Below are 27,072 nucleotides of genomic sequence, written 5' to 3' on the forward strand. Positions count from 1 at the left end.
TAGACGCCTCTTGTAGACATTGCCTCCATTCATCGTCGTCTTTTAAAAGACCACGTGCAACACATGCCGCTTTAAATGTACTATATTCAGATCCGTTGACAGTACGAAGATCTGAAATGGATGTAGGAACTCTGACCACTGTCAAGAGTAAGCGGAGGTAGAAACGTTCTCCAACATTTGGATTTACAAAGTACATTCTCCCAATAGCGCAACACTGGTCTCTCTTCTTCCAAAATTTTTTTTTTTCCAAACATAGTTCTGTGGGAACTCCTGATAAGTAAATGCACGAGCCTCTGCATCTCGAGAACACTGTTAAAAAAAAGCTGTCAGGGTTGATTTCTGTTTGTCTGCTCTAGCAAGAATTGCAGCCCTGGTGTCTCTTGCATTGAAAACGACATGATGCATTCCTTCAAGATGAACTGCTAATCTTTCAACTTTTGGGTACTCCTTGTGCAAAGGAAATTCAAGCAGATGCCATGCTGCCTCCGGTGGTGCCACATACCTTGCATTAATATACTGTTGAATCTCGTCATCAGTGCCAAGTATCACCATAGTTGCCATGTCGTGGCCTTTGTAGATGTATTTGTGAATGTATTTAATGGCACGAACTGATGAACATACTTCAACATTTATATGGCAATTGAACATTTCTGATAAGAATAGGTTGTAAGGCACGACATCCCTATTATCAACTTGATAATCCCGAACTTCGTACTCCTTACTAGTATTGCGCCTACGGTAAATAGGATACCCAACTTGGTCCATTGTTGTTTCATCGGTGAATGCATGTGGATAATGTTTGCTACACTTTCCATTCTCCATACATGGGGCCTGCGGATTCTTGGCGCCAGTGAACCATACACCTCTTTACAGTTTCAAAAAGTGTTGGTTGGGAGACATGGTCAGGGAATTCTGCGCACACTATCTTATCAACCTGTTTTGCGTTGCGTACCTTATCAGCCTGTTTGAGAAAGATGAGGGCATGCATGTGTGGCAGACCTCGTTTCTGGAATTCTATTGTATATACATGTGCAACGGCTTCGCCGAACACACCATTTATGAGTATTTCTTCCATGATGGCTTTCCTTTTCAACTCGAATACACGTGCGACCACTTCAGGATGGTCCGAAGCAGTTTGGTGCTGCTTGAGTGTTCTTCTAATCTCTGGCTAGTTTGGGTTTGTCGTAGCAGTAAGAAACACATCCGGATGTTTATTGTAACGCGTTATGGCCATTGAGTCCTGATAAGTTTCGTACATTTGTCTTGGGCTCCCTGTATGACTCAACGGGAGAATGTAATGCTGGCCGATCTCTTCTAGAGGCAACCCTTCCATGGAAATGTTCGTCAAACACTTATACAAATCCGCACGAATGTGGTCTTGGTTCATCCGAACATAGCGCAAACGGTTCTGTTTAGTTGCAGCCCAGGCATCCACTATCCACTGTTGAAATAGAGAACCTCCCCTCAAAATAGATGAGTATTTTGGGGGCCGATTGAATAAACGATAAGTGTAATATTGCACTTGAGTCAAACGGACTTCACCTGGGCAATTGTTAGAAATATCCCATTGGTGCAGATCTAGTGCCCAACCAAGGTCTCCTCTAGGGAAAAGCAGCACATAATGTAGAGGTGAATATGCTGGGTGGCACTCACTTATCCTTTGCAGTCCACCTTCTTTATAATGCAGAATGATGTCTCGTAACATGTCACATGTACTTTCATCCCCAGGCAACACAACGGCAATTTTAGAAGTCGATGGAAGACTGTACCGACGTCGATCAGTACCAGGAGTGTATTGTATATATGCAGAAATATTATTGTCTACAATTGCATTTGACCTTAGGATGTCACTTCCATTTTTGAAAAACTTGGACCATGCATTCGCTTGAATAAGCACCCCCTGAATAATACTTAACACCTCTGTTAACAAATGTGAATTACGTTGCCTTCTATATTCCAGAGCGGCACTTGCATCGTAAATGTACAGTTGTGTGTATTTCGGGTCATTATCATTGTTTGGTAATAGTGATCTAATTTTATGGCACAATTCTCCATGAATAGTAAATGCTTTTGGACCACGTCCTCTGAGGACACGATCATTTGCTTTGACACCCAGGCTTGTAAAGGCATTGCATGCGTTGTACCCTCGAATATTTTTACGAAAATCTTTTGCTAGCCAATCACCACCTTCGAATAGTGATTCGAGGGGTTGGGGTAAAGGTTGAAGGCAAGGGACTTTTATTTTTCCTTGTAGTCAACACGACCCAAATAAAGGCTTCTTCTTGGTATACCTGGTCAATTGCTCAGCACTCCAATGGAGGGCAGAGCATGACTGACATTGGACGTTCATTTCACCAAGATCATGGAGCACATATGGAACAATAGGCAGGGCCTCAAATGGGGTCCCAAACTCAAATACATCATAATCTTCTTCGTCAGACGTTTCTGCGTCGCCTTCAGACGTTTGGTTAAAATCCACCTCCTTTTGAGAATGGGTTAAGTCTATATCAGACGTACTAATAATAGTAGTATCACCTGGCCTGAAAATCCAAATAGAACTAATCAGATTTTATTGAATAGAAGACACAAAAAAGAGTTTCCAATAGTAATATATAATAGACTTACTAGCTATTATGCAACGAAGGAGATCCAAGTTGGAAAGGAGAAGCGAGATTACATGTAGAATGCGGAGAATAATAACACATTTTGTCGGCGCCAAAATGTGATGCAGACAATTGTCTGACAAATTGCCTATCATTTGGAAGTTGTAAAATCTGTGTCTCATCATCAACGACATTTTTTCCTTTGTCGCTCTGGCGAGACGGGGGCAATATAGAATGTTGGGAATCTCTGTACACATTGTCTGTAGTGGATGAAGAAATAACACTTGCCACTTGAGAAACGCTCTGCAAGCGAGAAGTTATTTCCCTCTCTCTACGCACACGTTGAGCTAGTGCATATCGATTGGGTGGTCCAATTATGTTTGAATGATTGACCATCATGATTTGATGAAGGCCTTGATGGTTTTCGTCACAATTCATATCTTTTTGAGAATGTAAATTTATCTCAGACGTACTCACAGGAGTAGTATTAACTGATTTGAAATTCAAAATAGAGGCACCAATGAGGTTTTAATCACAATAAAATTACAATATAAAAAGTTTATAGGAGTAATATTAGACTTATTGGCTACTTTGCAAGGGAGATGATCTAAGTTGTGGGCCGAAGGTAAAACTACGTACCAATTCTGGAGAATCGTGGGGCCAGTCTTCGCAGGTAGAATGTAATGCTGACAATTAATTGCCAAATTGTATCTCATTTGGACACTGTGATATCAGCATGGGATCATGTGTGGAACCTCCTGAAACGTAGTTTGTAATTGACGAAGGAATAGAAGTTACAACTGGAGAAGTTAGCTGCAATCGCAAAGGTTGTTCCCTTTCTCTACGCGCACGTTGAGCTAGTTCATATCGATTTGGTCATTCAATAACGGAAGAACGATTAACGGTGACGACCTCAACTGGTAGTGGATGTTCTGTTGTTGGGCATAATGTTGGAGTTACAATCTTATATGCTCTTTGACGTCGTATTTGCAATTGGGGTGTTTTACTATGACAAAGTTGGTCGGAAATAGAACCATGACGAATCTGTAGTAGCAGTAGCTTTAAAACCAGTATGATTTTATTTCACATGAGTTGAAGTTATACAAAGGAAAACTAAGTTTTGATAGTGGGTTGACCTCAACTTGTGCTGCTGTTTGCGTTCGAATGTTCTCTTGCACTATTTCTGGATTCACTGGAGCTGGTGTTTCACAATCCATGTTTAACTTATGGAATAAATTTGAATCAGTTTGTGTGCTTGTTTAAATCAGCATACTGAAAACAAATATAAGGTTACATTAGATATACATTAGAAGTTAGACTATACGTTAAGACAAAAACAGTCAGGATTAAATAATGCATGGACATTGAGTCGGGGAATTTTACCACTGCCCGACCGACCGCCCTTGTTACCTTATACCTGAAACTAAATAAAGTTGTTATCTTGAAACTTTAAAACCAATCAAGGGAAAACATCATTTACTAAATCCGTCAAGCCATTCTGTCTGAACTGAAAACTTTTTTAAAAAAGAAAAAAACTAACCTTGTATCTTCAATGGAAGACCTCATCACCGAACAACACTGATGATCGTTGAGGCAATCAATTTTTCTTGGTTTCTCTATGAATTTTTTCGCAAGAAAAAATGAGCTGTTATGCTGGAAGTTGAGGCGATGCGTAAGAAAATATAGTTTGGTAAAGTAATGAATGTCATTCCAACTACGACAGAAGCAGTTATAGGAGAGAATCTGGATGCAAAAGTAGACATGTGATTGAGATAGGGACTATGGTGGGGTATATATACAATTTGAATAGAAACACATAAAAAAAGCCAACCCATACAAATAGTTTTTTCTAATAACTTTCATTCGTGGAACTATGCATTGTGTATAAAATGGACGAAATGTCGCTAAAAACATAATCATGTGCATTGAAGAGCTATTGTTTGTTTTTATTTTAGGTTGCTTTGTTGGGAGGAACATGGTGTCCGTGGAGTTAATACAAACGTGAGTCGTTTTATGCTTCACACTGTAAAATAATTTCTTTACACATTACTGACTGCTAGATGATCTGACATTTGCTGTACAATACTTTCTATATATATATAAGTAACTGTATCATGATCTAACATTTGTTGCACAGTTTGTTGTACAGTACTTTTTTATATATATAAATAACTATATCATGATCTGACATTTGTTGCATAGTGCAAATCATGCTGTGTTTTATTGTATAGATTTAAGAGGCAATAGTTATAAAAGCAAACTGTTGGCACTAGTGGTAGGCTTGTCAATGTGCTACTTGACCTAACAAGGTTTGAGTCCACACTAAAACAAAAAAAAATTTACATTTCGAAGTTTAGCACAATTGCCATCTATAAAGAAATATATCGTTTATAGACATAAGAAATATTGATATCGTCAAAATAACATAGATATATCACGATAAATTCAACTACTTGGTGATATATTGTCATATCATTGAAATATTGTGATATATCGATAAATATTGCCGATATTTACACTAAAATATATCCAACATGATATCGTGATATTTATATGCCGATCACTGATTTGTCAATATATATCGCAAAATATCGCGATATTAATTTGTATTATGATTAAGAGTATAAGCGGGCATGTTTTCTAGCTAGCTTAAAATACAACATTGTTTGGTATTTTCTTGCTATAGTACTTTTAGATGAAAGACTGCTACTCAATTACTTTTTTATTTTTTCTTCTTTTGGCACAAAATTAACTTCAAACCACCATGGATATTGGGCATGAGAATAATGTTTCCTATATGAAGAAAAGAGGCAGTCCAAAATCCAAATTGGTCAATATGATAATGTTTCAAGCTCGGGAACTTAACTTCATCCTATTCATGTTTATTCAGGTTTTCTCTTAAACGGACAGGTTTTCTCTTAAACGGACGTCCGTTAATGTTATATAGTGTCTCGAGAAATTTATATAATGTCCTGCACAACTTATATAGTGTTATATATAAGCGTAAATTAAAAAGTTGTTCAAAACACTATATAAGTTGTTTATAAGTTGTTTCGAGACTTTTCAATAGTTAGTTTGCAGTGTAAGAACTTTTGGTTATCTGCTTTACCATAGATGTGCACACTAATAAAACAGTTGTAATAATATTTCCTGTTTCCATAGCTTTTGGAGGGCAAATAACCGCTTCCTTAAAAGTGCACGCTAATGACCTGAAATTTTTGAAAAAGCTTGCATTATAGAATTTGACAAATCCAAGTGCACCAAACAGTGGAAACAAAACGGATCTCTCCAAAATTTCTCAAACTCTCCAATAAGATTTTAAATTGTCATGCACGTGCAGAATACATGATTTTTGCTAGTAGACACATATGACGACAAAAGTGTTTATTGAGTTTTTAGAACTTTATCTTTTATGGGTAGACAGATTACATATTATGGACTGATAAACGAGTCCATTTTAGCTGCAATTTTCGTATGCTTAGTTTGCTTCTGGCCAAATCAAAACTTGCCATGTCGTCATTGATAACGGAAGAAGAGTTTTACTCCGTTTTTTCTCTTGATAGTGACCCGTGACTAAAAGGCAAATAATTTCACTTTGTCAGTCCCTTGTCAGTTCAACTATTACCACCAGACCCACCATAAAACAATTGTTTGACTTTTGGTATAGAAAGTTCTTATCGAAGGAAACAAAATGGTGTGCACTTGTGCACCTCTCACGCCCCAAATTTGCCCCAAACTATAGCATTTGCGTATTGCCACCAAATTATGACTAAACATTTTTCAATAATTTTTTTTTAATAAAAACACAAGTTCGCTAATTAAAAGGAATGGGGAATAGAAACTTCCAAAACCAAAACGTCAAAAATTTAGTAATACATTTTTTTTAAGATCATTGAATTTGGATTTGTATTCTCGACATAAGTTCACTAATTAAAATTTAAACATACGGTTAAGATGTGTGTGTGATGGATAACAATATTTCGCTACGAAGAGTTGTCTTTTTAAAAAAATATAAAAAAATGAAAATCCACACACTAATGACACTACACTTAATTTTCACCGTTTTGTTTCATTTTATCTCTCACAACAATATTACCAAAATCCATCCATTATAAGTGATACTACAAGAAAAAATTAATAATAATTAAGTATCGGAAATTGAAAATGGAGGCATGTAACTAGTCTCAAACTTTAACTCTCAAGTCTCAACTAGGGTTGGTCAATTGGACTAGCTAGGACCTTTGGGCTTGGTTTGACCAATTTAACATATATTTCTTTTGGCATTTTTTTTCTTTAATTAATATTATATTGATATATAATTGATATATAATCAAATTACAACGAGAGAGGTGACAAGCGCGCAACAAAGTGCACCGCAAGTTCCTTTGCAATTGCAAACCCTACTCTCAAAAACAAACTCATTTGCAAGAGTCCCTTTATTTAAGTTTTTTTTTAAAAAAAATAATATCCAACAAGTATCAGTATTATATTGTGATATCCGACTTGTTTGTGCTTGAACTCGAGCTCGTAGTGCAAAACAAGTGATTATATTGCAATATTTGATTCCTACAATATCCCTATTGAAACACACAAATTACAAGATGAAGACATTTTTTTTTTTTTTGCAAATTTACCCTTATTATATCCTTTAAATAACCTCACTAATAACAATACCACATCAGTAAATTATATCATATTCACAAAAAAATAGATTTAAATTTATTTTGTAGGTGAAATTTTTACTTACGTACTTATTTTAAAATTAATTTAAGTAGCTATTTTTTAGAGAAAGACTATATATATAAGGGAAGATTAACGTGTTAACATCACTGGTACGGCTATAAAACTCTTTTTCAATCGAGATGATCCTATACAATTTTTATATCGGCTCATAAACGAACTCAATCCAGCTAGACTATGGCTTCACCTTTATATTTTGGGGGATTTACTGCGTCCTGAACCTTGCCAGGAGCGGACTAAACTACCCTTATTACATATGGCCTATAGCCTCAAACTGCCCCATAGAAAAATGGAAATTGCATACTTCGAGGGGTGTTGCCGGGTTTAAGCGGATTTCACACAAGAAATGTCGTATATGCTAACTTACTCTCCGCTCTATTACTTAATGGTTACGTCAACATTTTGTTTGATCTAGGTACTTACCAATCTATTTACTATTTGTTTATTTAATTTATATTGATTATAAATTATCTGAAGATAACCATTTGAGTTTTCTACTCTATCGTATTTGTTTTCTTTCAATATACAATTTGATATGTTTTATGAATGATCACATAATTTAAATTCGTTTTGTGAGTAATCCCAAAATTTACGTTCTTACAAGTTGGCTCAACCTTCATTTTTGCTATCTTTTCAATTTTCAAGTACAACACATTATAAGACACTTGATTTTGGACATTGAAATAATCAATGATGTCACTCATCTCCTTAGCTGCTACAATCATTTCACTGAGGCACCTATTTACTTTTAACTTTTTTTTTTCTACTGAAAATACATTACAATTAAAGTTTTAATCCCAACAATCTAGACAATACACCCTTTTGTTTAATCATATAAAAAATAGGTAACATGTGTTTTGATGTATTAGTGAATAGTTTATGTGAGTTATAAACTGCAGTTTAGCTGCTTTTTTTTATCGCACTTGCCGTTAATGCATAGTTGCTTTACTAAAAACCGTTGGAAAAAACACCGTTAATGCATATATATATAACACTTTTTATACAACATTTTATATGTATTGTTATTTTGAATTTGGTCATCAAATAGCTCGCAGTGTTTTTTCCAACGGTATATAATAGGCAAGATAGCCTATTTCAATTTGATACTATCATCAAATAATATAAATACAACAAGGCTGTGCTAATGAATATAAGATGAAAAAATATTAGAAAACATGCAAATTAACGATGCCAATTCAACTTCAACAAGAAAATATAATCAACCATCAACCAATGATGCTCTTGTCAATGCAATATTTCTAAATAAAAAAGTTAACTAACACATTTACCGAAATAAGTTTCCTCTTTATTTAATATATATTTTAATGTAGCTCACTTGGTTTTGACTCAAAAAAGATTGAGTACACTATACCATTGAAGCTCTCTTGAAGAACAATATTATATTGGTACAATTGCATATTACACGAAAAAAGTGTTTGAGCCAAAATATATCTTTAATATATAGAAAAATGTGGAGTTGAGTAAAAGTATTTCGGTGTACGTCATAGACAATTTGATAATTCTCAATTTTTTTTTTCTTTTTGAGAAATAAAATAGTAATTTAATGTTTATAATTTTTTTTAAAAAAAAAAAACTCAATAGAGTCCACGTAGGTACCACGGGCACAGTGGCCAGTAAATAACTAAATATAGTACGCGAGACTCAAACAGTCGCGGCACCCGAATCATTCAAATCCATAAACGGCGACTCTAAATTGAAAATACCAGTTTAGACTTTTTAGACTGGATGGGAATACCACAATCTCGTCGTACATGTGACAACAATGTTTCTCAGTAACTAACGGCATAGCAAGGAACACGTGGGACAAACTAAACACTTGCCAATCTCTTAGGAAAGTCAGTAACACATTCTTCCAACTCAAAACTTAATCATGAAAACTTCCCTGTCTTCTTCTCCAGCTCTTCATCTTCTCCTTGTACTCATTCTTCTAACCATTCACGTTCATGTTTCTGTCTCTTCGTTAACTACCAACCACGTTTTCAACTCTTGGTGTACTCAACATGGTAAAACATACACTTCACAAGAAGAGAAGCTGTACAGACTCAAAGTGTTTGAAGATAACTTAGCTTATGTTACACAACACAATAGTTTCATAAATTCAAGCTACACCCTTGATCTTAATGCTTTTGCTGACTTGACCCATCATGAATTCAAGTCTTTCAGACTAGGTGCTCTTAAAAAGCCCGTGTTAAACACTCATCGCCGATCGAGGGGTGGTGTTAGTGTTGTAAGAGATGTTCCTGCTTCTCTTGATTGGAGGACTAAAGGTGCTGTCACTCCTGTGAAAGATCAAGCTAGTTGTGGTATGTTTATCTTTGTTTGACTTTTTTTTAGTTTCATCGTTTCTTTGATTGATATAGATTAGATTTTGCTATAATTTTGGATAGCCAATTGGGAAGTAATCTTGTATGTATAAAATTAAATTGCTGTTTGAATAATAAAGTTCACTGGTGTGCACTAACACCTTAAAATTGTTTGATTAAAGTAGATTTCCACTCTTTGGTGCTGTTCACTTTAAGATACTTTTCGCCAGCGTATGTTACCTTAATGATCCAGATAACCTACTTGAGAACATTCATTCTGTAACACTACTATACTAGGATGGGCTCGAGTGTGCTCTGAAAATGGCACATGGGCTTGAGTGTCCGTCCTGTTTTGTTGTTGGTGTTTATGCCAAGTATGAAAACTGGGAACATGAATCTAAGCAATTGTAGAAGAAGAAGATATTTAAGAAATGAGAATAGAGAAATTTATGATTTTTGTTACTCACATCTGTTTACATTACATCACTATTTATAGACACAGTAGCTTCAAAGTTGCTTCAGTTAGTCAGTTTTTCTGCTGAGCAGTCTTATAACTAATTCTGATGACTTGGCAATGAGCTGTTTGCTGACTAGATCATGGGTCGCATCATAAGTCTGAGCTGTATATTCAATACACCCCCTCAAGTTTTAATAGATGAAATCTATTCAAAGCTTTTTTGCATCATCAGTCTGCACTGTATCACCCCCTGAAGACTTAGAGTAGGATAAGCAATAGGAGAAGGCAGAAGTGAATACCTTTTCTGTAGCATAGTCGCATAGAGAATATACTTGTTGATAACCCTTTAATAAATATATCAGCTATCTGTTCTTCTGTGCATGTGTACTGTAACTTGAGGATTTTATTTGTCACCTGTTCTCCAACGTAGTGAAAATCAAACTCAATGTTCTTTGTCCTTGCATTCAAAACAGGATGCAAGGACAAAGCAATTGCAGTGAGGTTCACACCATATCATAGGAACATGTATCGGATATATTTTAACTCTGAGAGCTGTATGCAGAGCCAATAAAGCTCTGCTGCTGTGTATGATAATGACCTGTATTCAGCTTGTATACTGCACCCAGAGACAGTAGGTTGTTTCGTTGAACTCCAAATTATTAGATTTGTACCAAAAGATGCAGGTGCAACTGATAGATCTTCTCATCTTCTATCAAAGGGGCACCCGGCCCAGTCTGCATCTGAGTATGCAATTACTTGTTCAATACTATGTTGTATCGTTATACCATAAGTTAATGTCTTTGATGCACTTGAGATTCCTGTTTACAGCTGCTAAATGAGATCTTCTTGGCTGCTTAAGTTGAAGTACTTGGTTCACTGAGTAGCTTAGATCAGGCCTTGCCCAAGTGAGATACTGTAATCCTCCAACTAATGTCCTGATGTGCTATCCAATTTTGTTGTTGCTGAGCACATTTTTACTCCTTCCATATTTGCTTCACTTAATGCATCCAATGCATACTTTGACTGTGTTAGAAATAATCCTTTCTGATCTCTTGCGACCTCCAATCCCAAAAACTGATGCAGCTTTCTAGGTCTTTCATTGCAGAACTTGTAATTAGCTGTTCTATTAGAACTGGTATTGAACTTCCAGTCACAATTATCCTCACATACTAACAAGAAGGTGACATCACTTGAAGATTTTTTATGAAGAGACATGTATCTGCGTTGGAAAGATTGAATTCCAGCTCCAAAAGTGCATGCATAAGGGCTTGATACCAGGCTCTAGGAGCCTGTTTCAGTCCATATAATGACCTTAGTAACCTGAAGCGTGCTTGCACCTGCCGCTCCCGCACCCAACTGGCGACCTGATGATTTGAAGGCGAAACCTTGTTAAGAGCGCGCACAAGCTATATCTAAAGTGCGACCTTGCACATAATAAATAAAGCATGCTCAAATCTCACTATTCAATTCTCACAGTTTCATTGGAACATTTTGGAAATAAAACCTCAAGCAAGGGATAGGATCATTCTAGTACTTACTGGTTTACCTACTTGACTTGAGGTATCATTAAATCAACACCAGCTTGTTGATGATACCCTTTTGCAACTAGCCCTTTCCTTGTGCCTTTCAAAAGTGTCATCTGCTCTTTCTTCGACTTTTAAAGACCCACTTGCATCGTACAGTGTGTTGTCTGGGATTGTATGGTACTAGAGTCCAAACTTGCATCTGAATGAGTGCATTATCTCAAGTTGCACTGCATTAGGAATGGTTCCTGATTTGTGAATAAGGCAGAAGGAAGTGGATGTTTAGTTGCAGTATCCACTTTTAGCTTGTATATTCTTGATTTGGATCTTGTATGCATGTATTGTGTAGTAGGAACAGATGTTGGAGATGATGTATTATTAAAGGGTTATAGTGGAACAAATGATGGTTGCATACTTGAATGTGGTAAGGGCAATTCTGACAGGTTGGGTGGTAAGTAAATATTTGTATTTGAAGGAGTTGTATTTCAGTTTGTGGCTGCTTGAGACAATTGTAAGTTCTGAGGTTCATGTGGAGAAATAGTATTTTGTGGTGTATAAACAGAGGAATTGATATTGTCAGAAGGAAGCATTGAATTTTCCGAAACTTGTAAATGTGGAACTAAGACATATGGTTTGTAGTGATTTAAAATGGATGGAATGGCTGTAGGAAGTTGAATTTTTAAAGGGAAATGGTGTTCATTGAAGACAACATGTCATTTTTTTTTCTTCTTCTTTTTATCCATAAAAGTTAATATAATTAACAAGGTTAAACTAGAACTTGAATCATTAGAAGGAAGCTAATTCTCCGAGAGCCAAAGCCCCGTCTATCACCCTAATACACCCGGGTACAGAGAAATGGAAAGAAATTTACAAAAGTGAAGACACCCCGTCAGAAAATAGGAAATACAAGTTATAAATCAGTTAAGCTATACACACACCTGTCCCTTTAAGTTCCTCCAACTTTGTCTTCTACTCTTCCTCTCCCCTCCTCCTTCTGAAACTCCATGCCCTCCTCTTCCCCGCCATCCACCTCCCTGGAATGGTACTCTTATGACAGTTTTAGGTCCAACATCTCATCTTCGGTATAGTAAAGATCGTCGACTTTGATGGTCTCTATTCCTTTCTCTTTTATTGCTTTTCATCCCTCCTCCTACTCCTCCTTGTCTCTCTTGCTATCCACCATACCCTGACTTCTACCTCTACAATCCGCAATCCACAAACCCCATCTCTTTCCCAATCGGGTTATCATCTTACTCTTGAAGTTGCTTCTTTTTATAATTTTTCTTCAACTCCACAGGTGCCTTAGCATCATTTCTACAAAGAATTACAATTTCATCCAAAAAAGGAAATGTGAATACCACCACACCACTCCGTCAGGTTTTCGTCGCTCGAGCATGTAGATTCTTAAGGCATTAGCCGCCTTTGTTAGCTTGTTTGTAGAGTTGCAGAGTTGTACTCTACAATGGATTTATAGTCTTGCACAAGCATGTGTATCCAATCATGATGAATTTTTTTGTGGATTACTGTCTTTTGGTGATTGCATATTTCTTTTAGGCTTTGCCACAATTCAAATGAATCTTTTACGTCAAATACTTAAGACTTCATGCCTTCGTGAAAGTGATGCCTAAAAAAGATCATGGCCTTGGCACGGTCCTACGGGGTTTCCATGTTGCCAGTTCTAATTGTTTTCTAAAGACTTTTGGCTTCCAAATGAATTTCAAAATTTAACACCCAAGACAAGTAATTCTCACTAGCAGTAAATTCTAGTTTGGTGAGGTTTGACATTGTCTTACTGATTGAAAATAGTTCATAAAACAAAATTAAATTTGAAGCACACGTGTACAGAAACTTCAAATATAAAATACATATCATATCATAATTACCAAAATACATAAGTGTTAAAACCCTTTTACCCAACGGTCATGCTTAACGACTATATCTTAAGAGTACTAAAAATTATGTGTATCCATTTCTATAATTATAAGACATCATAAACACACGTCATTCATTGTTTGTTTTATTCTTTCTCTTATCATATCTGCAAATTTTGATTATATATATGTTCGACATGGATGATCTTTATGAGAAGGAGATTGAAGACGTGATTAGGGTTTTCATATTAACGTTATTCATGTGTGCCCTTTTACTACTATGAAAACTAACATTAAGTGTCTAGATATAAACAAATATATGTAAATTATTCAATGTACGAATAAAAAAAACTATCATTTATGTAAATTAATGAAGTATGTACTACAACATTCGATGACATAGTGATAGTTCTGTATTTAAACAAAAGAAACACATACATTGAATAATTTACATAAATTTACTTATATCTAGACACCTAATGCTAGTTTTCATAGTAGCAAAAGGATACACATAAATAACGTTAATATGAAGACCTTAATTACATCTTCAATCTCTTTCTCATAAAGATCATTTATGTAGAACATGTATAATTAGAATGTGTAGAAATGGTATGTGAGAGAAAAAATGAAAGAGAGGGTGATTGAAAATGTGTTTATGAGACCCTATATTTATAGAAATGAATACATGAATAATTACTGTAGTACCCTCAAATTATAGTTGTTGAGCGTGGCCGTTGGGTTAGGTGATTATCCAATGATCTTTCACGCACTTATATATTTTTGGTGATGATGTTTGTGGTTTATATTTAAAGTGTACACATGTACCTCAAAATTAATTATGTTTTATGAATTATTAGTTGGAAAATGTCGAACCTCACCAAATTAGAATTTACTTCTCTCGCCATAACTGGTGATAATTACTTGTATTGGATGTTGAAGTTTATTTGGAAGACAAAAGTCTTTGGAAAACAATTAGGAATGACAACACCGTGTCTTTCTTAGGTATCACCTTCATGAAGGTCTGCAGTGCCAGTATTTGAAGTTGAAAGATCCATTTAAATTGTGGCAAAGCCCTAAAAGAAAGATATGATCACCAAAAGACAATGATCCATCGCAAAGTACTTTGCAATGTATAGAATCACCACACAGTTGAAGCTGTGTTGAGAGAAAATTACTTATGCAGATGTGATGGAAAAGACTTTTTCAACATTTTATGTTTCAAACATGCTCCTGCATCAGCAATCTCGAGAACGAGGCTTTAAGAAGTACTCCGAGTTAATCTCGATGAGATTTTGATGAAAAATCATCTTGAGCATTTGGAATAAAGTTTTTACCTAAAGCAAATAGCATCTCATTCCAGGGTCATGGTTGAAGTCAAGGAAAATATCGACGAGGAGGTCGTAACGACCACAAGAATGGTCAAGATCAACACCCTTACCATTCCAATAATAACAAAAAGGGAATGACATGGGAAAAATCCATAAACACTAACATTATAAACATGAAGAGGTTTGTTGCTAATGTGGTGTGAAAGGGCATTGGTCTCGTACATGCCGAACACCAAAACATTTGGTTGACCTTTATGAAGCATTGATTAAGGGCAAGGGGAAGCAAGCAGAAATTAATTACACTGGCCACCTTGCCCTAAAGCTGTTGTCACTCCTGTGAATGATGAAGCTAGTTGTGGTAAGTTTATCTTTGTTTGACTTTATTAGTTACTGTTTAGTTTCATTGTTTCTTTGATTGATATAGATTAGATTTTCCGGGTTTTGTTTTTCGCATTTTTACTATAATTTTGAATACCCAATTGAGAATTAAACTTGTATGTATCTACAGTTTGCTTTGATCATTCTTGTTGTTTGTACTTATAAAATTAAATTGCTGTTTGAATAATCTAGGTAGCTAGCTTTGGTGGGGAGTTTCATTGTTTCTTTGATTGATATAGATTAGATTTTCCGGGTTTTGTTTTTCGCATTTTTACTATAATTTTGAATACCCAATTGAGAATTAAACTTGTATGTATCTACAGTTTGCTTTGATCATTCTTGTTGTTTGTACTTATAAAATTAAATTGCTGTTTGAATAATCTAGGTAGCTAGCTTTGGTGTGTGCGTGTTTGTGGTTTGGTGGATTGTTTATAGATTTTTCATTGCTACTTTGGGGACTTTAAATACCCAATTTATATTCCCCTCTAATTCGTTTTTTGGTAAAAATAAAGTTCAATGTTGTGCGCTAGAAATTTAAAATAGTTTGATTCAATTAGATTTTATACACTCTTTGGCAATATTCACTTTGTACGACAATTTAGTACCTAGTTCCTTTTGGAATACTTTTCGCCAAATATTTAAATCAATTAAAATAGTCTACCAAACAACATATATTACTTTAATGATCCAGAAAATCTAATTGAGAACATTCATTCTGTAACACTACTACACTAGGATGGGCACTAGAGTGCTCTGAAAATGGCACATGGGCTTGAGTGTCCGTCCTGTTTTGTTGTTGGTTTTATGCGAAGTATGAAACTGGGAACATGAATCTAGGCGATTGTAGAAGAAGAAGATATTTAAGAAATGAGAGGAGAGAAATTTATGATTTGTGTTTCTCATAAAGTATTAACAAAGTTGTTTCAGTTAGTCGGTTTTTCTGCTGACAGTCTTATAACTGATTCTACTGACTTGGCAATGGCTGTTTGCTGACTAGATCATGAGTGGCATCATCAATTTGAGCTGTATATTCAATACACCCCCTCAAGCTTTAATAGATGAAAATCTATTCAGAGTTTTTTTGCATCATCAGTCTGCGCTGTATCACCCCCTGAATACTTAAGAATAGGATAGGCAATAGGAGAAGGAAGAACTGAAAACCTTTGCTGTAGCATAGAAAATATACTTGTTGATAACCCTTCAATAAATATATCAGCTATCTGGTCTTCTGTGCATGTGTACTGTAACTTTAGGATTTTGCTTGTCACCTGTTTTTCGACGTAGTGAAAATCAAGTCCAATGTGCTTTGTCCTTGCATTAAAAACAGGATTCAAGGACAAAGCAGTTGCACTGAGGTTCACAGCATAACATAGAAAAACGTGTATCAGATATATTTTAACTCTGAGCGTAGTATGCATGCAGAGCCAATAAATCTCTGCTGCTGTTATGATAAGGGCCTGTATTCAGCTTGTGTACTGCACCTAGAGACAGTAGGTTGTTTCGTTGCACTCCAAATAATTGGAGTATCCAATTACTTGTTCAGTACTATGTTGTCCTTATAACATAACTTAATGCCTTTGATGTATCTGAGAATCCTGTTTACAGCTGCTAAATGAGGTCTTCTTGACTGATGCATAAGTTGAAGTACTTGATTCACTGAGTAACTTAGCTCAGGCTTTACCCAAGTGCGATACTGTAATCCTCCAACTAATGACCTGTAGGCAGTGAATCCGATACTGTAATCCTCCAATTTTGATGTTGTTGAGCATCGTGTTGGACTTACTTTTGGTGTGTTAGAAATAATCTTTTCTGATCTCTTGCGACCTCCAATCCCAGAAAGGAATGCAGCTTTCCTAGGTCTTTCATTGCAGAACTTGTACTTGGCTGTTCTATTAGTACTTTGGAGTAGGTCATTGAACTTCCAGTCACAATTATCCACACATATACTCAAGGCGAGAGACAGACGGGGGGGGGGGACAAGGATTTGCAAAACCTCATGTTATATGATCCCAAGCTGTAGGAGCATGTTTGAGTCCATATAATGACCTTAGCAACCTAAAGCGTGCTTGCACCTGTCTCTCAACTGGCGACTGGACGATTTGAAGGCGGAAACTTGTAAAAGTGAGCACTATCCATATCTAAAGTGTGACTGGCACATAATAAAGTGTGCTCAAATCTCACTATTCAATTCTCACAGTTTCTTGGACCATTTTTAGTGGCAAAAATTAAAACCTCAAGCAAGCTCGCTGGTTTACTTACTTACTGGAGGTATCATTAAAATCAACACCAGCTTGTTGATGATACCCTTTTGCAACTAGCCTTGTGTTGTACCTTTCAATAGTGTCATATACTCTTTCTTCGACGTTAAAGATCCACTTGCATCTTATAGTGTATTGTCTGGGAGTGTATGGTACCAGAGTCCAAACTTGCGTCTGAATGAGTGCATTATCTCAAGTTGCACTGCCTCTCTCCATTGTTTTTGTTTCACAGTCTGTAACATGTTTATGATAGTGGATTTTCCAGATTTGTGAATAAGGCAGTAGGAAGTGGATGTTTAGTTGCAGTATCCACTTTTGGCTTGTATATTCCCGATTTGGACCTTGTATGCATGTTCTGTGTGGTAGGAACAGATGTTGAAGGGGTTAGTCGTGGAACAGAAGATGGTTGTATACTTGAATGTGGTAAGGGCTATTCTGACAGGTTAGGTGGTGAGTAAATTGAAGGAGTTTTATTGTGTAGTAGGAACAGATGTTGAAGGGATTAGTTGTGGAACAGATGATGGTTGTATACTTGTATATTTGTGGCTGCTTGAGACGATTGTAAGTTTTAAGGTTTCATGTTGAAAGATAGCATTTTGTGGTGTAGAAACAGAAGAATTTATATTGCCAGAAGGAACTAAGACATGATTTGTACTGATTAAAATGGATGGAATGGATGTCGGAAGTTGAGTTTTTAAAGTGAAATGGTGTTCATTGAAGACAGCATGTCTTTATTTATTTTTATTTTTTATTTTTTGTCTGTTTTTATCCGTAAAAGTTAATATAATTAATAGGTTAAACTAGAACTTGAATCATTAGAAGGAAGCTAATTCTCCAAGACCCAAAACCCCGCCTATCACCCTAATACACCCTGGTACAGAGAAATGCAAAGAAATTTACAAAGGTGAAGAAACCCTGTCAGAAAACAGGAAATACAAGTTATAAATCAGTTAAGCTATACACACACCTGTCCCTTTAAGTTCCTCCCACTTTGTCTTCTACTCTTCCTCACCCTCCCTGCTCCTCCTGATACACCGTGCCCTCCTCTTCCTCACCATCCACCTCCCTGGAATAGTACTCTTACATTCCAGGTTTGGTATCGTAAAGATCGTCGAAGTCATCGTTATCGGTCTCTACCCCTATCTCTTTTACTGCTTTTCTTCCCTTCTCCTCCTTGTTTCTCTTGCTATCCACAAAAGCCTGACTTGTACCTCTACAATTCCCAACCCAGGAATCCCATCTGTTGCCAAATTCAATTGGGTTATCATCTTACTCTTGAAGCTGCTCCTTTGTATACTTTTTCTTCAACTCCACAGGTGCCTTAGCATCATTTCTATGAAGAGTTACAATTCCATCCGAGAAAGGATATGCCAATACCGCCATTCCACCAGATTTTCCTCGCTCGAGCATATAGTTGCTTAAGGCATCAGCCACCTTTGTTAGCTTGTCTGTAGACATGCATGATTTGGAAACCGTCAATTTCAATTTTGTTGATCACATGTTTAATTTGTTCCATCACACCTTTAACCCTCGAAATTATTTCAGTTAGACCACAAATGTTTCTTTTAGCTTGCAACGCGTCAGTCTGCACCACCAGCTATTTTTAGGTCATCATCCTTGCTATTTATAGCCCTTCAAAAATGTGTAACATCTCCACCATCAGCACTGATTTAGTGAAGGACCTAGCATTGTAGGCAGCCAAAGCATAACCTATAGGATTCCGAACACCCCAATAGCCTGCAGATCTTGAAGTCAGAGATCCATATGTATTAAGATATAAGGGTTATTTACTCCTCATCGGGAGGTATCCATGAGGTTAGAATCTGGTTTGAGGAGCAATAGACATGGTTCTACTAATCTTTAGTGCTGGTAGCATGTTAAGTGAATTGTCTTCAAACTTTGTGGATAGACCTGCCAGTTTAATCTTCACACCTTTAGAATAAGTTCCACAATAGGAGTAGAGGCTCATGAGGTGTTTGTGAAGATTTTGTCATTCCTTTCGTACCAGATCAAATACATAGTTTCCGCTAGAGCTGATTGGAGCAAGAGCGTGTGCGGAGACTTACCTTTGAGTTCGTTCATAATCCATATCTAGTTCTCTACTCTTTTAGTGACCTCACTATCGTTCAATTAAAACCACACCATGCGAGTAGCTCCCTCCAAGTGTTGCTTGTCAACGGGCAATCAAAGAACAAATGATTGCAATTTCCAGGCACAGGCACATTGTTTGAGCTGGTTTAACGTTGACCTCAGTTTTGAATCGAGGAGGGGCGGTTTTTCTTGTAGTGTTACTACATTTGTATTTATCTTATATTTTCAATCGGTATCATATATGCAGGTCCAGTGTTACTACTTTCGCTGGTAAAGCATGTTTCAAATAATTTAGAAACATTTTATAAGGCATCGATCTCCATGTATTGTTGTTTATTTCTTAATGCATTTTCCACTTGTATAGTACTCTATTCATCCCTTTAGACGTTATGACACCATCAAAGAACCTAATTGATATAGAAGGGACAAAGTATGAGAATGTGTTTATGTGTACTTTTTTCATTATTATTATTATTATTATTATTATTTTGTTTTACTTCCCTTTACCACCAGTACTTTTGGTGGCAAAGCCTCTTTGTATAATTCATTCACACAATTTTCTGATCCATGACGCCTTAGTTACCTATAGAAGAAATTATCTTTTGACTTTTTTCACTCCAGGTGCTTGTTGGGCTTTCTCGTCAACGGGCTCCATTGAAGGTATAAATCAGATTGTGACGGGTTCTCTTGTTAGCTTATCTGAACAAGAGTTAGTTGATTGTGACCAATCTTACAACAGTGGGTGTGGTGGTGGACTTATGGACTATGCATTTCAATGGGTTATAAAGAACAGGGGAATTGACACTGAGAACGACTACCCATATCAAGCTGGGGATTCAGCATGCAATAAGAACAAGGTACCTGTTTCTTTTTGAACACTTTCATATTTTTCAATGTGATCCCACTTTCTTAACTTTTTATCTGGACGTGCCTATCTGTTTCTTACTATTGGCATACTTCTTTTGTAACTTCCTGATCCTCAATTGTTGATGTAGATGACAAGGCGCGTTGTGACCATTGACAGTTATACTGACGTGCCTGAAAGTGATGAGGAAAAATTACGCCAGGCTGTTGCAATTCAACCTGTGAGTGTAGGCTTGTGTGGTAGTGAGAGGTCTTTCCAACTGTACTCAAAGGTGACTCCTTATAACCAACAGTAATACAAGTAGATTTACTTTAAGCAAGTGAAGTTAATAATTGAGGTTGTTTAATGTTTTTCTGCTTAACAGGGAATATTTAGCGGTCCTTGCTCAAAATCTTTGGATCATGCTGTATTGATTGTTGGATATGGCTCAGAAAATGGAGTTGATTACTGGATTTTAAAGAATTCTTGGGGAACAAATTGGGGAATGAATGGTTATATGCACATGCAACGTAATAGTGGGGACAAACAAGGAGTTTGTGGCATAAACATGCTTGCTTCATACCCTGTTAAGACTAGTCCAAATCCACCTCCTTCCCCGAGTCCCACAAAATGCAGTCTTCTGACTTCCTGTGGATCAGGCGAAACATGTTGCTGCGGCAGGCGCCTCTTAGGAATATGCTTTTCATGGAAATGTTGTGGGCTGGACTCTGCCGTGTGCTGTAAAGACCACCGATCCTGTTGCCCACATGATTATCCCATATGTGACACCAATGAACAGAAATGTTACAAAGTGAGTACTCTATTCTCTTCACTACTTATTTGATGATTTTGACACACTCTATTCTCTGCATTATTCGTTTGATAATTTCTAGACAGTATTGTTTATTATTATTATTATTATTTACCAATCTTTTGGTTCATGCAAGTCATCTTGCATTCCATTTTTTTTTCAGAACATCACCTTTTTTTAATATTGGTTATCTGTTGTTTCAGTTTTTATATTATGAATGCATCGGTAACATAAAGACTAAAGAGTTGAGTTTCACATGCTAATATGGGTGTATGTATTTCGTTTGCTTTATATGACAATGGCCGGCTCTCTTTCATATTTATTGCCTTTGTATTTTGTTTAATCATGACTGCAGCGAGCTGGGAATTCTACAATGGTGAAAGGTCTTGAACAAAGAGAATCTGTTGCGAAGTTTGGAGGCTGGAGATCAGTTGTTGAGGCTTGGTACCTATAAAAAGTCTAGCATTTGCACTAGTATATAGCAGTATTTATTGTTCTGACTACGATATTGTTCGTATAATATGCCAGGCATAGTTTGCTTCATGTATTCTCGTTCTCTATGCAAACTCTCTTTATGTTGTATTCTCTATTCAGTACACTTAAAAGATATTAAAGTCTTAGAGGGAACCATGAGATATATATGATTACACCCTAGTTTTACAATTTACGACTCCTCTTCTGTTTCAACTAGTGCATCAAATCTGATTCTTCTTAGTTTCTAACCCAAATTATTAAGTACAAAGCATTAGTTTGAATCTTGGCCAGATCACTTCAACGCAGATCAGACAAATGCTATTCATTTTACTGTTTTACTATATTATCCCGCAGTACATATATCCAAGTTTGCCAAGGTGACACGCATACAATTTTTCTCACATTTTTAGCATACGGGCGTCCCTTACATAACACACTAAATTTCCTCGTTCTATATCCCAGTTTAGATCGAAGCTTGATCAGCAAAGAAATTTCCCTCCAGGCTGAACGTAAGATATATCTTTGCAACTTCCTTCGCAGTCTTGCCCACCTAGCTTTGGTTATGTAGAGTAAGTATCTCGCCAGTCCCAAATGCTTTTGCAGCTGCCTCTGAATCTGATTAGACAGACCTGTATTTGCCTCCATTTTCCTTTACTGCAATCTCGAGCCAGTAGCTATGTGGTTCTAAACACAGTAAACATCAGCAAACATGAAAAATGGTTCTAACAACAGTTCGACATCTGATATGCTCCTGGGTAGACTTGACCCATTTTATGTGGGACCGTATCTGTAGATGTTGGTTATTTTGAGACTATGACCTGATGATATTTTGGATAGGAAATGGTTGCACTCTTTTTGAATAAGAGTTGTCTACGTATCAAGTTTCTTGGGGTCAACTTGAATCAAGCCTTATGTAGTTCATCTCTCTCTATTTGTAGATGTCTGTCTGAACCGTTATGGATTGCAGATCCACCTTGTATACTATCTTGATGATTTATCATTACTCTGATGTTAGAAAGTAAATGACTCCTTGATTGTTGCGTTGACTGAGCTCCAGAATTGCGCTAGTTGTTATCCTTCCATGTATGGCTGTAACTATTGCTGGTAACGACCAGGGTGTTGGGTCGTTGGTACGATCTGATGTTGTGGGACGAGCTGAAGTAAGACGTCTTGCCTTGTGGACACGTGCTTTGTAATGTAGAACGGAGGGTACTTATACAACCCCTTTACTTTTTATTTGTTCTTGGGACAGCTGTTGCGTGGAACAAGAACGTTTTAAAAGGTAAAGTTTTAAAAGCACGTGTCTGACAGCTATTTTGTTTTGAATTTAGGTTTTGGGGAATGTGCGGGAATTGTTGGGCTGGATTCGTGGGCTCGGATTTACGGCGATTTGTGGGTGAGTAATGATTTAAGTTTTGGGAACACGAAACGTTTTGATTGTCTCGAGGTGTTTGGGCAGTTGGGGGGGTTTTGACTTGTAGAAAGTTTTTGTTTGTTCACTTTTCAACCAAAGGGAAAAAATAGTTTAGAGTGAAAGAGAAAGAAAAAAAGAAAGAAGAAAAAACTTATCGTCCCTCTTGAATCAGGTTCGTCTTTCCACTTTAAAATTTTGAGATTTTTTTTTTTATTGTGTCATGTCTATGACTAGTGATAGTGTAAGTGGTGAGGTTGAAGTTGGTAAATGAAGAGAGAGAACTATAAGTGAAAAAAGTGAGGAAAGGGTTCGTAGTGGTGATAAGGCTTCGTTGTCTTCCTCGTTGGAGACGGTGGATGAGAGGAAGCCTAAGTCGGTGAATTCTTATGCCGCTTAGAGGAGGAAGTTTGGTTGGGTGAAATCCGACCTGGTCATGTACGATCTGGCTAGGGAGAAGAATTTGTATACTAACAACTACGTTCCTTGGGGTGGAGGAGTAGTTGTTTGTTATGGGCAGTTAAAGGCTGGGATGAGGCTGCCATTTTCACGTCTTACTGTGGAGGTGTTGAACTTTTTGGGAAAATCCCCTTGTCAGCTTGTGGGGAACAGTTGGAGGGTTCATTATGTGTTGGACTTGTTGAATGACAAGGGCTACAACATCTGTTTAAATGATGTGATTGAGCATTTTGTTTTTAGGAGGTCGGGTGTTATGAACTTTAGTTTTCATGTTTATAAGGGGAAGTCTCTTATTATTGTGGGGGTGAGCAAGGAAGACTGGAGTCGTAGGCCGTTGTTGGCTGCGGGTAGATATTGTCCTCCTGGCTTGGAGATTGATAAACGTGTTGTACAATCTCGTGGTAGGTCATTGGTTGTAGGTCATAATAATGTGTGTGTTTTATATTATAATTTGGATGTTCTGATTTATTTTTGGGTTTGTTTTTTGCAGAGATTTCTATCCCTTCTCGTACGAAGAACGATGTTATTGAAAGGTTTGCTTGTTTGAGTTTGGAAGATAAGCAGGCTTTGCTGGGTGAGATTGCGCATTACTTTAAGAGGCGTAGTGGGAATAAAATCAACCGTAAAAGGCTGGAGTAGAAGGCTAGGGCTCGCAAGGTGGTGGTTGAACTTTCTGATTCTAGCTCGGAATCTACCATGGAGAGGGAGAGTCACAAGAAAGCACCTATTTCTGAAGTGAAACGGAGTGGAGGTACTGGTGACACCCGTTCTGGTGGAGTTAGAACGTCTGGTGGGGTTGCTGAACACCGTTCTGGAGCGGTGAGGGCGGTTGGAGGGGTGACGCCTTCCAGACGTCCTGAGTTAGGTGATGAAAATCGTTTGCTATCTCAACGTTCTGAGTTGGGTGATGCAAATCGTTTGGCACCAACGTTCTGAGCTGGGGGGTGGAGGGCACTCTGCGTTCAACCGCTTCTCCTCCGATGATGCAGATCGCTTTACATCCAACTGCTTCTCCTCTGGAGATGCGGGTGCTGGTGGTGCTGCGGGTGTTAGTGCTGGTAGGGAGGTTGATGCTCCCACTTCGTTCCGGAAGCCTAATCTGAAAAAGCGTTCCAAAGTGGTTGAGTCGGAGGGGGCTAAGAAGGCCTGAATTGAGTTTGGAGACCGACCTGGTGCTGTTGTAGGTCGTTTCTTTTCAGGTCGCCCTCCTCGCGTAAGATGAGCCCGATTAATGTGGTTGCTTGATGTGGGGCGGTTGAAGCCGAGGTAAGGAGAAAGTTGGTGATGCCGAAGCTTGTTATCGAAAGGCGGGGCAAGGGGTCGAAGTACGGACCAAAGAAGAAGAGTGATAGTGATGTCCTTGATAGACCGGTTACGATGAGGGACCCCTACGGTCACCGCCGCGGAAGTTTGTTGTGAATGGTGACTGTAGCTTCAAGTCTCCTTTGGTTGGTGGGGTGGTGTTGGAGAGTATTGCGCTTGCCGGGGATAGGCGCAAGCTAGATGGTAAGGGTTTGGATGTGAACTTTGTGGAGATGGAACGGTCGTTGTGCTTTGTGAGTATTCTTCCGTTCTGAGCTTGCTCCTTTTTGGTCTTGTTGATTTTGATCCCTTCTAATGTCTATATTTGTTGTCTTGTTTGTTAGGTTTTGGCGATGTATCGGAAGCTGAAGGATATGGCGTCTATCTCCAACCGTTACAAAAAGGAGCTGGATGTCAGCAAGCAGACTTGTAGCAGATTGGTGGCTGAACAGCAGGTGGAGAGAACAGAGGTTGCAGGGCTGAGGGATCAGGTGCAACAGCTTGGTGGTAAAGTAGCTTTGTTGCAACCCGTTCTGGATTCCTCAAAGTTGGAGGTTCAACAATGGGTTGATGAGTGTAAGAGGCTGCGCTCCGTTGCTGAACGAGCTGAGACTGCATACAATGACTTGGTGGATATGGTAGAGAGTGGCGATGTGTACGTGCTATTGGATGATTATCTTGAGGCATTGGATAAATATGATCGCTTTAAGATGTTTATTGAAAGTGGGGCTGCAACAGTGTCTGTTGCAGATGCTGGTGTAGATGCTAATAGACCATCTAATCTACCATCTGACCAAGTCGTTGTGCCACCGGTTGCTCCAGCTGTTCCTTCTGTTATTTCTAAAGTTGTTGTTGATCAGGCTGCCAGTTCTGGTGTTGCAGAGGGCGTTGATCTGGACCCTTTGAATGTGGATACTCTCTTTGTGTGAATTGATTTTGAACGTCTTGTGCTTGTCTTTGGGTTGGGAGGTCTTTGAATGTCTTGTTCTTTGGTTGGGGGGTCTTTGAGTAATACTTAAACATATTTTGTTCTTGATACAGATACAATATTATTTTTTGATTAGGATACTCAAGTCGTTTTCCTTGGATAACCTGGGGACCTTGGTATCTAACCGATTTTGTATTGAAGTAGAAATATTTAAATTACTTACTCGTTGAAATTGGTTTGAAGTATGCATGTGATTGCTTTTGTTACTACTGATTTGTTGTTTGACGACCTGTGCTGCATAGTGTTAGTCCTTATGTACTGCTTGATTTTGCTAAGTCATCTTTAAAGTACAGGTCGTAGAGCGTTTGAGTACGACCTGATGTCTTTGCGTAGTTGGCATTTAGGCTTCGTCTTGTGTCAGGTATATGATTCGTTCCTTTTAGGGGAACTCCTGATTGATATAATTAGCCTTTGAATGATCATTATATTTGAGTCTTCCTTAAACCCTTTGTGAGGTCGTAAGTTGACTTGGGGTCCTTTTTGGGGGTTCCCTAGATTGAATTTGTCTGATAATTGGCCTTTGAGTAGCAATTACAGTTGAACTATACCTAACCCTGGCGTTGGTGTTAGGTTGGTGTTAGGGTCCTTTTGGGGGACCTTGATTTGAATTGATTGGAATTAACCACTGCGTGGTTGTTGTTGTTGAGTCATTCTAAACTCCGTCTTTGGTATCCGACCTGACATTGTGATGTCCTAGGTCGGGTTGCGTAGTGTGAAATGCAAGGTGCTTATGTAATGCTAAAATGATAGCTGCACTCAAAATGTTGGTGAGATTTCATTCATATTGATTGATGTACTTGGAGGAAAGAAAAAAAAACTTATTGATAAAAGCGCTTGAGGAGAGCTGTATTCCAAGGTCGGGGAAGCCTATCACCAAGTTGGGTTTTGATCTAATATGCGCCATTTCCAACGACTTTGTCTACAATGTAGGGGCCCTCCCATGTTGGGTCGAGCTTGGCTGGTGCTAAAGTCTTTTTGAGGACTAGGTCGCCAGCTTGGAAAGATCTTGGGACGACCTTCTTGTTGTAAGAACGTTAGATTATTTGGTGATACCGAGCTAGGGATATTGCGGCAGTTTCTCTGCGTTCTTCTAGAAGATCAACTTCTTTTGCCAAGATGTTGTCATTGACTCCTGATTCAACAATGTCAGAACGTGTAGTTGTGATTGATAGTTCTGATGGTATCACTGCTTCCGTTCCGAAGCAAAGTG

At 37.7% G+C, this 27,072-nt stretch overlaps 4 protein-coding genes across 5 annotated transcripts; 3 read left to right on the top strand and 1 right to left on the bottom strand.

Moving 5' to 3' along the window:
* Positions 1 to 312: 312 nt before the first annotated feature.
* Positions 313 to 765, bottom strand: LOC147493124 (uncharacterized). Its single transcript, XM_086567755.1, has one exon. It carries the CDS (start codon positions 763 to 765, stop codon positions 313 to 315), a length of 453 nt encoding a protein of 150 aa, XP_086423881.1.
* An 8,275-nt stretch (positions 766 to 9,040) lies between these two features.
* Positions 9,041 to 21,895, top strand: XBCP3 (xylem bark cysteine peptidase 3). Its single transcript, XM_086568663.1, has 5 exons — positions 9,041 to 9,667; positions 20,195 to 20,430; positions 20,569 to 20,709; positions 20,803 to 21,228; positions 21,584 to 21,895. The coding sequence occupies exons 1-5, from the start codon at positions 9,235 to 9,237 to the stop codon at positions 21,680 to 21,682; spliced, it is 1,335 nt and encodes a 444-aa protein (XP_086424789.1). The 5' UTR covers positions 9,041 to 9,234; the 3' UTR covers positions 21,683 to 21,895.
* A 1,025-nt stretch (positions 21,896 to 22,920) lies between these two features.
* On the top strand, positions 22,921 to 24,777 carry LOC147493126 (uncharacterized). 2 transcript variants are annotated; one of them, XR_015199658.1, is made up of 2 exons: positions 22,921 to 23,098; positions 24,063 to 24,777. XR_015199658.1 is itself a non-coding variant. In XM_086568664.1 (2 exons), exons 1-2 carry the CDS (start codon positions 23,550 to 23,552, stop codon positions 24,209 to 24,211), a joined length of 573 nt encoding a protein of 190 aa, XP_086424790.1. In that variant the 5' UTR covers positions 22,921 to 23,549; the 3' UTR covers positions 24,212 to 24,777. The 2 variants fall into 2 exon arrangements, 1 of the variants encoding a protein (XP_086424790.1); XM_086568664.1 differs by having other exon boundaries at positions 22,921 to 23,973.
* Positions 24,778 to 24,977: 200 nt separating this feature from the next.
* LOC147493127 (uncharacterized) lies at positions 24,978 to 26,049 on the top strand. The gene is made up of 2 exons (XM_086568665.1): positions 24,978 to 25,128; positions 25,219 to 26,049. The coding sequence occupies exons 1-2, from the start codon at positions 25,108 to 25,110 to the stop codon at positions 25,801 to 25,803; spliced, it is 606 nt and encodes a 201-aa protein (XP_086424791.1). The 5' UTR covers positions 24,978 to 25,107; the 3' UTR covers positions 25,804 to 26,049.
* The last annotated feature ends 1,023 nt before the right edge of the window (positions 26,050 to 27,072 follow it).

The sequence above is a fragment of the Coptis chinensis genome, chromosome 6 (assembly GCF_015680905.1).
Source record: "Coptis chinensis isolate HL-2020 chromosome 6, ASM1568090v1, whole genome shotgun sequence".
Classification (NCBI taxonomy): Eukaryota; Viridiplantae; Streptophyta; class Magnoliopsida; order Ranunculales; family Ranunculaceae; genus Coptis; species Coptis chinensis.

What these genes read in the sequence shown, in the direction of transcription:
- LOC147493124 (XM_086567755.1), bottom strand. Translation starts at nt 765, where the DNA reads ATGGACCAAGTTGGGTATCCTATTTACCGTAGGCGCAATACTAGTAAG.
- XBCP3 (XM_086568663.1), top strand. Translation starts at nt 9,235, where the DNA reads ATGAAAACTTCCCTGTCTTCTTCTCCAGCTCTTCATCTTCTCCTTGTA. An exon ending in GAAAGATCAAGCTAGTTGTG is followed by an intron (nt 9,668 to 20,194) that starts GTATGTTTATCT and finishes TTTTCACTCCAG; the next exon opens with GTGCTTGTTGGGCTTTCTCG. An exon ending in ATGAACAGAAATGTTACAAA is followed by an intron (nt 21,229 to 21,583) that starts GTGAGTACTCTA and finishes TCATGACTGCAG; the next exon opens with CGAGCTGGGAATTCTACAAT.
- LOC147493126 (XM_086568664.1), top strand. Translation starts at nt 23,550, where the DNA reads ATGTACGATCTGGCTAGGGAGAAGAATTTGTATACTAACAACTACGTT. An exon ending in ACGTGTTGTACAATCTCGTG is followed by an intron (nt 23,974 to 24,062) that starts GTAGGTCATTGG and finishes TGTTTTTTGCAG; the next exon opens with AGATTTCTATCCCTTCTCGT.
- LOC147493127 (XM_086568665.1), top strand. Translation starts at nt 25,108, where the DNA reads ATGGAACGGTCGTTGTGCTTT. An exon ending in TGGAACGGTCGTTGTGCTTT is followed by an intron (nt 25,129 to 25,218) that starts GTGAGTATTCTT and finishes CTTGTTTGTTAG; the next exon opens with GTTTTGGCGATGTATCGGAA.